The sequence below is a fragment of the Muntiacus reevesi genome, chromosome 6, assembly GCF_963930625.1.
Source record: "Muntiacus reevesi chromosome 6, mMunRee1.1, whole genome shotgun sequence".
Taxonomy (NCBI): domain Eukaryota; kingdom Metazoa; phylum Chordata; class Mammalia; order Artiodactyla; family Cervidae; genus Muntiacus; species Muntiacus reevesi.
The window spans coordinates 41,677,291-41,692,936 of NC_089254.1; the positions used below are offsets into that span (position 1 = coordinate 41,677,291).

General features: G+C 37.9%; 2 protein-coding genes across 2 annotated transcripts in view; one reads left to right on the forward strand and one right to left on the reverse strand.

Annotated features, from left to right (window-relative positions):
* Positions 1 to 15,646, reverse strand: part of CCDC146 (coiled-coil domain containing 146) — a 110,408-nt gene that overhangs the window by 74,085 nt on the left and 20,677 nt on the right. The gene's annotated exons all lie outside the window — the stretch shown is intronic.
* Positions 3,048 to 9,363, forward strand: FGL2 (fibrinogen like 2). The gene is made up of 2 exons (XM_065939353.1): positions 3,048 to 3,779; positions 5,963 to 9,363. The coding sequence occupies exons 1-2, from the start codon at positions 3,164 to 3,166 to the stop codon at positions 6,670 to 6,672; spliced, it is 1,326 nt and encodes a 441-aa protein (XP_065795425.1). The 5' UTR covers positions 3,048 to 3,163; the 3' UTR covers positions 6,673 to 9,363.

The window sequence follows — 15,646 nt, forward strand, 5'->3', positions numbered from 1 at the left end:
CTCTCACATTCATACATGACTACTGGAAAAACCATAGCCTTGATGATACGGACCTTTGTTGGCAAAGTAATGTCTCTGCTTTTTAATATACTGTCCCTTAAAAAGTGTGAAACTATAGGCAAATCATTTATTTCTTTGAACTCTTTCTCTGCTCATCTGCACATACAGGAAGTAACTGTGTGGATGGGAGGATGTAGTGACACAGTATTTGTGAAAGCTTCTTGAAAAACTGTAGCAAACTCTCTGCCCCCATGGGCTATAAATTTACTAGGCAGGTTGAGCCTCTTTCATGTGGTAGTCAGTGTCTGCCCATGGTAAGTGAACAATAATCTTTTAAGAACTTAGAATCCAATCTATTAATGTCAATAAAAATGATTAATAAAGCAATTTTCTGCCTTTATTTTGGGTATTTTCTATGGTCCTGAAGGGACAGGAACCAGTTCCCATAGCACATCCAAACATTTTAAGTGGCCTTTGGCTAAGTGGGGTTTGCAGGGTCCAAGAATCAACAGCAGTACCTGGAAAGCAAATCCTTGATTCACAGGGATGAAACAACAGCCCAATGCAAGAGTCAAAAAGCTGTACTTTTGTTAGATTTAGAAAAGCTTAAAAGTGCTTAAGATTTCATTTGAAAGTTCAACATGAACAAAATGCAAAGTCCTCAATACTCCTTCCTAAGAAGGAAAAGGGAGTTTTTTGATGTCTGCAGCCTAAGTACCTGGAATAGTGTCTTGCATGTACGGGATGCTCAGTTAAATATAGGATGGGTGGATCCATCTTTTATATGCTCTAGTGTACATATCTTTGTGTTCGGAATATACAAATCTGAGTATACAGATCTTTAATAAATACTTGACTGAACTTGACTGACTAAATGTGTGGATTAAAAAAACATATACTTATTAAACCCAACTGTGCCAGGTGTTAGTTGCAGCACACAGGACCTTAGTTCCCTGACTAGGGATCGAACCTGGGCACCTTGCATTGGGAGTGTGGAGTCTTAACCATTGTACCACCAGGGAAGTCCCTAAGCATGTGGATTTAGAGTCAATTCAGTCAAAGGCATTCAATAATGTACCTTAAACTAAACATTGTTCCTATGTATTTCTACTTTATAAGATACTTTAATCTATTATCTATATTATCATCATTCTTACTCTTTTTAAAATTCCCTAATCACTCATTTATTTCTCCCCTCACAATAAGGGAGTGTCACAGCTTGAAAGTGGGTGAGGAGAGAGAAATGAAATTAGGAGATTAAATATATATATTTTAGAGTTAAGAGTGTATCTAAAATTTATTTGAATATATTAAATGGAATGAAGAGAAAAACAAGCTTAATTTTTTAAAAAGTTGGAAGAAGATGGAGGAAAATGAGACCTAAGGTGTGTATAACATGTTTGTCAAATTTGTTTGGAAAGAATGTTACATTTTATACACTGCATTTTTCCTTCAGCACTCCAGCACTCAAGGTGTTTATAACTATCATTGCTGGATGAGGGAAGAATAGCCAAACCCCTCCTTCACAGTTACAGGAACCAAGATTCAGCAAAGCTAATGATAGATCCAATAAAAAGTAGATCCAGAGGTAGAATCTAGGTCTCCTGAGTATTCAGGAGTAAATACAGTTTGTAAGTGTAAAGTGAACCTGACACATTTAGAGAACATGAATAGTTAGGTTGAATAGGAGAGTTTGGCTGGGATGGAGGAGTATATAGAAATAGAATAGGAAATCAGGTTAAAGAAATACATAAGAGACAGATTATAGAGTACTGCAAATGATGATAGTAAGAATTTAGATTTTTAGCCATAATTTTGAAATGGTTTTTAAAGCCATAAAATCCTTTTTAAATAAATCTTGTTTTAGTCGCTAAGTCATACCTGACTCTCTGTGACCCCAAGGACTGTAGCCTGCCAGGCCCCTCTGTCCATGGGAATAGCAACCCACTCCAGTATCCTTGCTTGGGAAATCTCATAGACAGAGGAGCCGGGCGCTACATGGGGTTGCAGAAGAGTCAGGGACAATTTAGCAACTAAACCATCACTACCACCAATAAGAAATCTTGTATGAGATGCCAATATGTAAAACAAATTAAAAGGAAGTGGTTTCTCCAGTAAAAGCTGTTCCCTCTTCCTGCCCTCAGCCTCTCAGGAGAAAAGTTAGAAAACTGTGGGAAGAAAAGTTTGAAGAGTACGAAGTCAGGAACGCAGACATGTTCGGGGCAAAGTAGTGCCATAGCGAGTGGCATGGGGACCAAGCGGAGGGCCCACTGTGGAGGCAGAAAGCGCAGAGGTGGGACTGGCAGGGCTGCCAGGAGGAAGGGAAGCCAGAGGTGCTCGAGACGAGGCAAGGAGCAGAACACAGGGGGGACTAGTTCACAGATTCACTTGGGTGGTTGTGGAAGGACAGCACAGTCACAAAACCGCCGAAGGGCAAAGGAGGAGGCTGCTGGTTTTGATAAAGACAATGTTGTACCTTATAAAGTGTTTTCATCATTTAGACATTTCTCCTACACTGTGCGGCGGTCAAAGAAATAGAAAGCAGAACTTTTTTTCTTTACTGGTTTTCTTCCCCTTTTCGAATAGATTAAACAAAAGTCCACTGCAAGAGTCAGAAAGTTGAGCTTTGTTATATTTAAAATTGTGTTTAAGTGCTTGAGATTTCACCTGAAAGCCCAATGTGAAGAAACTACAGGATTCTCGATGGCTTATTCCAAAAAGAAAAAAAGAACCATATCCATTTTGGTAACATTTCTGTCCTTCACACAATCTGGATAGCTAGCACATTCAATTTTATCTTTAAAAACTATTTCCCCCACTGGGGAGTTAAGTATCATGAAATGATTTACTCCAAGTACAATTATTTTCTTGCGCTTCATTAAATAAACAATGAAAGTGAAACTTGTTGAACATGTGCATCTGACTGGCTGCACGAATTCCAAAGAGGATGATTTTGATTGAGAATAAATAACAGTTTTGGCAAACTGAGTTTGATGAGGACAGAATCTTCCTCCGCGTTTCTGAGACTTGTGATGCAGAGCTCCCGCCCTTTCCTGAGAACACAGAAAGCCTGACTCAGGCCAGCAGCTGGCAGCTGCCGCTCTTTAAAACAGCTCCAGCCCGGCACCCTTCCCTGCTGGGGTGAGTGAGCGCCACCGCAAAGATGAAACTGGCGAACTGGTGCTGGCTGAGCTCAACTGTCCTTGCTACATATGGTTTTTTGGTTGTGGCAAACAATGCAACAGAGGAAATTAAAGATGAAGCAGCCCAGGATGCCTGCCGGGTGAGACTAGAAAGCAGAGGGAGATGTGAGGTGGAAGGCGAATGTCCCTACCAGGTGAACCTGCCCCCGCTGACTATTCAGCTCCCCAAGCAGTTCAGCAGGATCGAGGAGGTGTTCAAAGAAGTTCAGAATCTCAAGGAAATTGTAAATAGCCTGAAGAAGACTTGCCAAGACTGCAAACTGCAGGCTGATGACAATCGAGACCCGGGAAGAAATGGATTGCTGTTACCAGGCACAGGAGCCCCAGGAGAAACTGGGGACAACAGAGTGAGAGAATTAGAGAGCGAGGTTAACAAACTGTCCTCTGACCTTAAGAATGCCAAGGAGGAGATCGACGTGCTTCAGGGTCGCCTGGAGAAGCTGAATCTCGTAAATATGAACAACATAGAACATTATGTTGATAGCAAAGTGGCAAACCTCACATTTGTTGTCAATAGTTTGGATGGCAAGTGTTCATCTAAGTGTCCCAGTCAAGAACAAATACAATCACTCCCAGGTATGTATAATAATGTTTTCTTATCATTTGTTGATGAATGTTATATAACTCAATAGGATCTATAAACATTAACCTGATAAATTATGTTAAAAAAAGGACAAATTAAAAGTTAAGCCTTTTATTCATCAAGGTAGTACAAGGGAAACTATTATCTTTCTAAATGTGACCACAGAAAAGAGATAGGACCTAATTACAAAAAAAAAAAAAAAAATCATAATGAGTTCTGTATCCATTTTAAAGCACTTTTTAAAGATCTTATTTGCTGACACCAAAGCTACACACAAACAGAAGTGGAGAGAATGTCTTAATGTTTCGGTGACTTTAACTTACTTATTTGTTCACTGAAGTATCTGAAAACAATAGAGTTAAGGCAGTGTTTGTGGTTGTACCCTGTTCTTCGCAAATCAGTTTTTTTGTGGTTGGGTGATTGCTCCTTATACAGCAACAAGAGACCTTTGAAAGATTTTAGCAAGTAATCTGCAGTTAATAATCCCAAACATCTAGTGAAAATGGGAGATTTTCTAGATCGGATAAAAATAGTTATATGGCTTCATGTGTGTGCAAAACTTTTTACTTTGAGACCTAGTGGCACAAAACTATTTTATGCAGAGTTTTGGCATGCTACCAAGGAAAGGAATACATTCTTATTTCTTCCTTTCTTTTATTAGAATTCAAGCATATAGCAGTAGAATCCATCCTCCCCATCCAGATTATTTGAATTAACTTTAATAAATACATGTTAAAGACCACAAACCTAACTACCCACTCTGTCCAAGAACTGCTGGCTGTGGCACTGGTTCCCCCAAACGCTGGTTTTCCACATGAGTTCCTGGGACCCTTACTGATGGTCTTCTGAAAGCCGTCTCTGAGAGTGTGACGTTGAAGGGGTGTGGTGCCTGCGGCAGAGATCGCGTTCCTTTGAAAGGAGCACCTCATGCGTGCTCCACTCCCGGGGAATCAACCAGTGAAGGTGTTTGGGAGTTTCAAGGACCACTGTTGCTAACACTCCCAGCAGCCTGTATCTAAATGGACCCTGCACATTGCAAGGCAGAGGCTCATGTCGCAGGTGGCATACCTGGGTGCGCGTTAAATTGGTACTGCATGGCAATGTGTAATGACAAGAACAGGATTCTGCTATTTTTCTACTAAAGTTTTGGGGAACTATCTGAATATTCTGAGTTCTAAACAGACATGAAGAGATCATTTGTGGCTCATAGTGGCTTGTATTAAACTTGCCTGATTTGGCAAGGATTTTTATAAAAATTATTTTGTAGTAAATATCTCTAGTGGTTCCTAAAGAGCCACATTATTTGATTATTATACTTATCCTGAATGTAATCACCTATGGTTTCCTTCTAAAAACCAAACATGTGAAACGCTAAATATTTTCCTGGATAATAAATTCAGAATAAGGATATTCATGTATTAGTGAAGTTTTTTTTTTTTTTTTTTTAACTTGAGCTTCTTTAACTGTCAAGTAAGATAAATGGAAATGTTGGTCAATGCTGTATTTTAGAATTTTAATAAATCATTTGGAATAATCTAAAATGGCCTGAAAGTGAAGTATATCAGCCTCTTTAGGTGAAAGGAAATAGAAGCCTGTGCGTCCTCTGTATGCGTGGAATGCAATTCTAGGAGAGCTGGAATCATCTGAGTTTCAGGACTAAGGAATAAAGTGGTTACAAGGACCAAGTTTTGCTCTGTCCTGGCTCTGCCATTTAAAGATCCTATGAAGCTGAGCAAGCCACTGATCCTTTTTGAGCCTAAATATTCTTTTTCACCAGCAGAGTAGTAATACTACCTACATCATACAGTTTACGTGCAGATCAACTGTAAAAATGTCACCAAGTCTTTGGCAGAATCTCTAAGACACAGGCAGAGCCCTCACTAAATATCATTAAATCACTAAAACTCACTTTTATTTCTTATTGTTATTACTTGTTGATATTGTCAATATATTAAACCAAGAGTGTGTTAGAGAACTTTGCCTGCTTTATAACACCAAGGCCTTGTTCTGAGGCTTTAATAAGCATTTGCTAAACAGGTTCAAGTAATTTAGCCAAGCAAGGTTTCATTGTCACCATTGATCGAATTATCAAACTGCTTTTGTGCATATCAAGAATTCTTTAGATGCTTAGTTTTTATTAACAAAATCCAATGCCTTTCTTTTTTTATTCCTTCAGTTCAACAACATCTTATATATAAAGATTGCTCTGAATACTACACAATAGGCAAAAGAAGCAGTGAGCTCTATAGAGTTACACCGGATCCCAGAAATAGTAGCTTCGAAGTTTTCTGTGACATGGAGACCATGGCGGGAGGCTGGACAGTGCTGCAAGCTCGTGTTGATGGAAGCACCAACTTTACCAGAACATGGCATGACTACAAAGTAGGCTTCGGAAACCTCAGGAGAGAATTTTGGCTGGGGAATGATAAAATCCATCTTCTGACTAAGAGTAAGGACATGATTCTCAGAATAGATCTTGAAGACTTTAATGGTGTCAAACTCTATGCCTTGTATGATCACTTTTATGTGGCCAACGAGTTTCTCAAATACCGTCTACACGTTGGTGACTATAATGGCACGGCTGGAGACGCCTTACGTTTCAGTAAACATTACAACCACGACCTGAAGTTTTTCACCACCCCGGATAGAGACAATGATCGATACCCCTCTGGAAACTGTGGGCTCTACTACAGTTCAGGCTGGTGGTTTGACGCCTGTCTTTCTGCAAACTTAAATGGCAAATATTATCACCAAAAATACAGAGGTGTCCGAAATGGGATTTTCTGGGGTACCTGGCCTGGCATAAGTGAGGCGCAACCTGGTGGTTACAAGTCCTCCTTCAAAGAAGTCAAAATGATGATCAGACCCAAGCACTTTAAGCCATAAATCACTAATGCTAATTCTTCTGGGTATTTATTACCCAATAGGGCAATTAATTCCTTCAGCACTTTGGAATGTTTCATACTCCTTTTCCATGGCTTAAAATTTATCTCTGAGCAATGGGTTCTTATGCTACATGGCATTTGAAATGAAACTGAAAAATATGCCTTTTAAAGAAGTCCCTTGTCACTATTCTAATGTTATCCAAATAAACACTTGCAAGCAATTGGGAATATTAAGAATCACACATTAGACTTATAGTTCTTTTAATTCCTCTTATTTAAAAAGTTTTGTATTACTTATATTACTCATTCTAATTAAAAAATAGTTGTTTTTTTCAGCAGGCTAGATTTTACAGAAGTGACCCCTATTTTGACAGAGATTTAAACACATCTTTTCAGGCTATAGTTACTGTGTATTTATTTGTCTCTAAATACCCTCTTCCTCATTATGAGATAAATTTACTCAGTTTATGGCATTTACAGCATTTTAGTTTCCAAGAAAGGGGAAATATATATAATTGAACCTGCTCATGTACAATTTGTGAAATGTAAAATTTTATCATTGAAAATATTTTAAAATGTGATAGTATCATGTCACTCCAACAAGCATTTAGAAAATTAATTTAACCTTAAAGACCATGATTTAAAGGTAATTCTTTTATAGTTTATAACTCTTTAGATGTTTGATGGTAAAAACTGCTTTAATATAAAAAATATTTTCCTTTACTCTAATATTAGCGTAATAGTTTTTAATTTACGACTGCTCACTGTTGTGCGAAGCTACTGGTCAAGTTTCTTTTGGAGAAGCAGGTGTGGGTGAGGAGTGAAGCACTTATCCAGAGGCTATGACATTCTGAAAGCCAATCTTAGATCCAAAGCATCAGTATTACTAGGTGATTCACTTTATACAAAGCTGAATTTATATGACTAATAGGTAAATCTTCATGTTTATAAATAACTTGAATATGAAATATATAGAAGAGTAGTTCAAATATGTATTTCCACCCTAACTGGTGTATTGCTTACTTTGCTATCAGAACACAGGTTTTTTTTTTTTTTCTTTTTTTAACACAAGTAGCTAGAATGCTTATAATTCATTAATTCTAAAATGCAAGAATCATATTTAAAGGATTACAAAAATAATTTGTTAAACTTCTCTATTATAAAAAGGAATCATTTCAGAGAGAACAGCAGTATTCTATAGCATGTTTTAAAAATGCTCTAGAATAACATGTGGAAGAATACACAATACTGTATGTGAGTCATAGACATACAGTCAGTCTTTAATTTCTAGTGTCTTTTTCTACTAAGGCAGCCAGGTTTTCAAAAATAAATTCACAAAAATGCAGCTTTACCCATTATTTGAAAATAATTGAGAATAGTATCATTAGGTAAGAAGTTAATTTTTCAAGTATTGCCTTTTTATAGATAATTTGAATAAAAAAGCAAGACATTCTTTTAAAAATATATAATGTACAAAGTTAAGGTAAACATAATGAAAAATTATGTTATTATTAATAATTATTAAAATGTCAAAACAAGGGAAATGCAAATAGAATTAAGTGATTACCAAAATATAAAATATCATTGTAGATTTCAAAGACTTCATATCTCTCAATTGGATACTAAGTGTAAATGTTGTAACTAATTTATTCTTTACTTCTCTTTCTTTTCTGATTTTTACAAAAAGGCTAAGAAGATTTTGATACTATACAATATAATATTTCAGATAAAGGCATTTTTACTTACTATATGTAACTACTAACGTGTATAAATTTAGGCAAATTTCTGAAATGAAAAATAGATTCCTTAAAAAATACAGTTCTAAAAAAATAGCTCACATAGCAACTATCCACTGATTTTAATAGGATGCAGGTATCATTTCAGGAGAATTTGGCAAATAATTCCTTAATCAACATAAATACTCAAAAGCCTGTCTATCTTTCCACCTTATTCAAAGAATCAAAATTTTATTTTCTATTATACATTTATGGCACCTTTCTCATAACAAATTCTATAACATAGAAATTCCTTTTAGAAGTCAGTTCATGTCACTTATAAAATATATTTTAGAGTTTTATAATCTTTACCATATTGATGGGAATAGATTCTATTTGAGACAGTTTTTTGCCCTAGCAAAACTATTCACTAATATCATGAGTTAATGTTCACAAATGTGGATTGACTACTAACAAATATTTTAGAGTCTTGTCCTGGTTCCATTTTAATGACTAATATTTGTTATCTGAGGTAACAAATTATTTTTGAGCTTTATCACACTTTGAAAATATTGACTAAGATTAGGTCTTTAGAAATTCCAAGTGGAACTGGTTCACTAATCACTGAGAAAAAAAAATCAAATTTTTCTGATTAGTAATGCTCCAAATGAAATGATGACACATTTATCCAATAAATAAACAGCTTAAATATACAAGACAAAAGAAATCTGAGTAACAAATTTGCTGTTCCTTATTTTCGAATGTCTACCCAAGGAAAGGGTAGAAGGTTTAAAGATAAAAAGTGATGGGTAATAGCATCATGATAAGCCTTTGTTTAGAATTCTTATTTTCCTTTATGTATAAAAGGAAATGTTCTTATGTTTATCTAAAACATAAAAATTGGTTTATGTTTTATGTCTTTTAAAAACATTGTAAAATAAAAGATTTAATCATCACATCTATTTATTTCTTTAATTTGGAAACATTAAGTACTATTGTTTATAAAATAATTTCTATATATTTACTGTTAGCTGAAAAGTTGCATAAATTTTACCTAATTAGACAATACCTTTGACTCACTGATGACTTTAATGAGAACAATTTCATTAACAGGAAGACAGGGGCAAATACAGGAACACCATTATCTTATTTTCCTCTTGAATACTGTTGACACATTTGAAATATGGAAGTTCTGGTTTTATTTTTGTGGCATTTAACCCCATCTCCTCTTTTTTCCATCATTCATGTTGCTGCTCTGGTTTAGCCCTCAACACCCTCTTAGGATAATGCAAGCCCTTCCTAAGTGTGATCTGTGCCCTCACTTTGAATCTATTCCAACCTGTCACTATCCTCCATATCACTACCAGAGGAATGATTCAAAAGTACAATCCCTGGTGGTCCACTGGTTAAGATGCATGTTCCCAATGTAGGGCGCACAGGTTTAATCTCTGATTGGGGAACTAAGATCCAGCATGCTGACTGGTGCAGCAAAATATATATATATAAAAATATAAAATTTTGATCATGTTATTTTCCTGCTTAAAACATTTTAACAACTCCTTTTTTTATACAATAAAATTCAGCAAATAAGCTCCTTCATTAACTGATTTCTGCCTATCCTTTCTGCCACTATTCACACTCCTGCCATACTGAATGCCTTGTTCTAGAATAAACCATGTTCTCTCATATTTTCATTACTTTGTGTTGTTCCCTTCGTCTAGGTCGAATGCCATCCTTAACCCCCGCTGAGTTTTATTATCCATGATTAAGAGCAGGGACTCAGAAGCCAGAATTAAGTTTGAATTTCAACTCCATTATTTGCAAGCTCTGTGAGCACAAGCAAAATCACCTAATCTCATTTTTTTGGTTCCTTCAATTATAAAATAGAAGTTAGAGTAGAATCTGACAGAGTTATTGAGAGGATTAAATGAGATAGTGTATATAAAGCACCTAGCATATACATATGTATTGTCATCATTATCATCTTTCTAAATAATTATCTTTTCTGGGCAGCCTTCTCTGATGACATCAAGGGGGGTTTGGTGCCTCTTCCCATTGCTTTTATACCATCCTGTATATTCCTTATTATCCATTACATTATTCAATAATTGTGTAAGTTCTACTCTGAAATCAATCTGGTTGATTAGGATGTAAAGGAAATTTGATACTTGAGTGTTATTATTCAAAGTGGTTCATGAATATGTTACTACAGATGCAGTTCAGTTCAGTTCAGTTCAGTTCAGTCACTCAGTCGTGTCTCTTTGCGACCCCATGAATAGCAGCACGCCAGGCCTCCCTGTCCATCACCAACTCCCAGAGTTTACTCAAACTCATGTCCATTGAGTCAGTGATGCCATCCAGCCATCTCATCCTCTGTTGTCCCTTTCTCCTCCTGCACCCAATCCCTCCCAGCATCAGGGTCTTTTCCAATGAGTCAACTCTTCACATGAGGTGGCCAAAGTACTGGAGTTTCAGCTTCAGCATCAAGCCTTCCAATGAACACCTAGGACTGATCTCTTTTAGGATGGACTGGTTGGATCTCCTTGCAGTCCAAGGGACTGTCAAGAGTCTTCTCCAACACCACAGTTCCAAAAGCATCAATTCTTCTGTGCTCAGCTTTCTTCACAGTCCAACTCTCACATCCATACATGACCACTGGAAAAACCATAGCCTTGACTAGATGGACCTTTGTTGGCAAAGTAATGTCTCTGCTTTTTAATATGCTATCTAGGTTGGTCATAACTTTCCTTCCAGGGACCACAAATGCAGAGCTATAGTCAAAAGAAGCCAGAGTTATAAATGGGGAAGGAGTGGGTATCATCAAATCTGAAAACTTAGAAGATTATGAATACAGTTTAGCAGTGATTGACTTCAGGGGAGGATATGGCAAGACAGGATCAGATATACTATAGGGTTGGGTACTTAAAACAATGGCAAACTTTTAGAAGGGGTCTGGGAACATGCTTATGGGTATATTATTATGCAGAGAAGGATGGTTTTACCAGGCCAGTGATTGTTCTACCTGGCTGAGTTTCTAAAGAAAAAAAGCATTTTACATACTTGTATTGCAATTTTGAAACTAATTTTAATCATAAAAAATGCATGAATGCTTTAATTTCTTAAACAATCATCACTTAGATTAAAGACCCCTTTGCAAACCACCTTCAGTTCCAATCCCCTCCCTCTCCCCAGAGGTAACAAGCAGAGTTAGCTAAATCCAGACTTGAATTTCATTCTGAACATTGACAAATTATAATGTTTATTGAATGACTGCCAGGTTTCTTTTGTTTATCTATTGGAACAAGTGGAAAGTAAGAACAGAAGTGAGGGAGGGAAATGGGGTATACTGAGAGAACTCAGAGTCCCCTGAATTCCTAAGTGTGACTGAGCCTCCATTGCTCCTTGAAGCAGTTCCTCCCCCACATTTAATAAGGTTTTTCTTGCTAAAGGCACTGTTGCATTCTTTCCTGAGGGAATAATCTTGCAAAAATTTTTTATATAATTGTTAGATGTTACTTTCCATTTACAGTCATTACAAAATATTGGCCATACTTCCTGTGTTGTACAATACATCCTTCAGCTATCTTATACCCAATAGTTTATACCTTTCAGTCTTCCACCCCTATGCTGCCCCTTTTCCTTCCCCAGTGGTGATGACTAGTGTGTTCTCTAGGTCTGTGAGTCTGCTTTTTGCTATATTCACCAGCTTGTTGTATTTTCTAAATCCCACATATAAGTGATATCATGAAGTATTTGTCTTTCTCTGACTTTTTCAACCATTAAAAACACACACATACACACAAATAACAAATTTTAGCAAGGATGTGAAGAAAAGGGAAATCTTGTATACTATTGGTGGGAATATAAATTGATGCAGCCACTGTGAAAAATAGAAAAGAGTAAAAATAGAACTACCATGCTGCTGCTGCCAAGTCATGTCAGTTGTGTCCAACTCTGTGTGACCCCACAGATGGCAGCCCATCAGGCTCCCACCCCTGGGATTCTCCAGGCAAGAATACTGAAATGGGCTGCCATATGACCCAGCAATTCTACTCCTGGGTATGTAGGGAAAAAAACAAAAACACAAATTCTGAAGGAGTGATGTTAATCCTCCTTTAGGCTCTTTCATCTCACTCATCAGCATCTCCAGATCTATAACCAAGGTTAAGACATGCCCTCCTGAGAATTATAAAGTCAAATTGCCAGAGAAGCTTTTATACAACTTGGCTAATTTATATCAGCAGAAGTTTGGGGAACACACATAAAGATGAATTTTGAGGTTGCTTGACCAAGAAAGAAAGAAAAAAGTACCAGAATTTCATATGTGACTGAATTTATTGACAGAGGTATATTTACCAGAAATTCTATATTCAGGAGGCTAGTTTGAGTGGATGTATTTGGTTCTAATTGTTTGATTAGTTAAAATAAACTTTGATTCAATAGCACCTAACACTGACTGAAGTTGAGAAGTCAAAAATGTCTTGGAAATAAAAGAATCATGAAGAGAGAAATGTTGGAGTGGATTTTGCTGTAATTCATTTTTAAAGTATTTATTGAGTGTCTACCATGTTCTAAATAGTCTTCATGGAAGACAAAGATATATCAATGACTGAAACAGACAAAATTCCTGTGGCTCAGACAGTAAAGAATCTGCCTGCAGTGCAAAAGACCTGGGTTTGATCCCTGGTTTGGGAAGATCCCCTGGAAGAGGGGATGGCAACCCACTCCAGTATTCTTGCCTGGAGAATTCCATGGACAGAGGAGCCCGGCGGGCTCCAGCCTATGGGGTCGCAAAGAATCAGACACAACTGAGTGACTAACAGTATACTTGGGGAGTTTATATTTAATCAGAGGAGATGAATAAACAATATATGATAAGTGCCATGAAAAATTAATCAGGGCAAGAGAGATAAGGAGTTTCAGAGGAAAGGTGTTATTTTATATAGGAAGGTCTGAGGAGACCTCCTTGAGGAAGTGACATTTGATTAGAGACATAAAAGATAAGGGAGAACAAGCCAAACAGACAACTGGGAGAAGTATGTTCCAAGCAAAGCGAGCATCAAGTACAAAAGTGCTTGGTGTGTTTTAGAGTCAGCAAGGAGCCTGGAAAAAGCAGGCAGTCTGGGGAGGAGGGGGTTTAGGGGATGAGATCAGAGAGAGCTTGGGGAGTTGGGCTTAAATAAGAAATGGGGGTGGGGGCTGCCAACTCATGTGAGCCATGATAAGGATTTTGCCTTTTGAGTAGATAAGAGTCATGAAGCTTTTGATTCCAGGAGGTAGATGATCTCATCCAGTTTTAAAAGAATCACTCTTGTAGCTGGGCTTCCCTGGTGACTCAGCTGGTAAAGAATTCACCTGCAATGCAGGAGACCCCGGTTCAATTCCTGGGTCAGGAAGATCCGCTGGAGAAGAGATAGGATACCCTCTCCAGTATTCCTGGGCTTCCCTGGTGGCTCAGCTGGTAAAGAATCTGCCTGGAATGTGGGAGACCTGGGTTCGATCCCTCCATTGGGAAGATTCCCTAGAGAAGGGAACAGCTACCACTCCAGTATCCTGGCCTGGAGAATTCCATGGACTATATAGTCCATGGGGTCGCAAAGAGTCAGACATGACTGAGTGACTTTCACGTACTTTCTTGTAGCTGAGGGAAGAGTACAGTTAGGAGAGAAGAGTGGAGCATGAACACCAGGTCGATGGTGTTTGCAGTAAACTTGGAGGGTGATGGGATAAAGGTGTGGACCGTGGACAGATTTAGAGGTATCATAGAAAACTACAGTATTTTAGTCTGAGCAACTTGAAGTAGAGAGCTGCTGTTAACTGAGATGGGGAAGATTGCAGGGGGAGCCTGTCTGGAAAGTGTATGTGGGGGTGGTGGGGGAGGGAATGGGGATCAGCAGTTTTGAATATCTTAAGTTCAGATCTATAACACATTCAAGTGGATGGCATTTGGATGTTAGTGTGATGTTCAGGGAAGATACGTAGGTTGCTAAAATATAGCTGGTAACAAATCCATGGGACTAGATGAAATAACAGTAAACAGATGCATGTGAAGTGAAGACTTTCAGAGAAGAAGCTGGAGATAAGGAGGAACCAACACAGTTGCATCCCATCCGATCACCCTGTAAATGTGTCAATTGAGAAGTCTCTGGGTAGCTTCCTTATGAAGAGGGCAGAGATTTATTCCTAGTGGAACAGATACTTTCTCTGGATTACTGGAGATTTGGATGCGCTTTTTCTTGCTTCTGTCAGCCACACTGTTGTTGGCTTACTGGATGTCTGAGAAGCCATTATGTTACTGTGGATTTCTACAAGTCGTTGCTTTTGACTTAAGCAGTCATTTCACAGTGAAGGGAGGAGGAATACCATATTGAGATCTTACACAGTGCATCATCTGGGAGACGCCACCTTCTGAGGGTGGAGGGTTGTCATTCATGCAGGATATGGTGTATGCATGTGTGTGTACACATGTGTATATAGCAAAAGAAATATGACCTAGGCTACAGACTGAAAAAACATTCTTTGTTGACAGTGTAATGCCCAAGTTTGAGGAATCATGTATGGACATTTTAAATCATTAGAGTACTAGTTTGGTATGATTATAAACCTTTAGTTAAGAGGAGACTTAGTTTTATTCCTTTTAATTTTTGAGACGTTAGTGATCTTAAAACTTGTTTTTTTTTCACAAATATTTTCCGATAGTTTTCCAAGTCAGATGTAACCTAATCTTGTATTTCTAATAGCTTTCAAAGTGCTTATAACAGAATGGTTATCAGTGAATGTGACTGGAAGTTTCCACTTAGGTTGGGTCCAGCAGCAGATAGAGGGTCAGGAAGACCCCCTGGAGAAGGTAATGGCAGCCCACTCCAGTATTCTTGCCTGGAGAATTCCCATGGACAGAGGAGCCTGGCGGGCTACAGTCCATGGGGTCACAGAGAGTCAGACACGACTGAGCAACTAAGCAGCAGCCACAGCAGCTGCAGCCAGCAGTGAGTATAGGTCTCTGCATGTGGGGAGGTTCCCTTGTGGTGTGTAGATGCATGCACACGTGCACATACATGCACACCCCACATGTACATGTATGATATACATGCAGGCTTACATATGGAATTTGTGACATGCATGCTATAACACACAAGGAAGTCTGTCCATTGAAATAAAATAGACATGCAGCTCTTACATGTAGTCCAAAGTCAATACAACAAAAATCACAATGGGCCAATAGCTAGCTTATATAACATAGCTCATTTTATATAAACACAT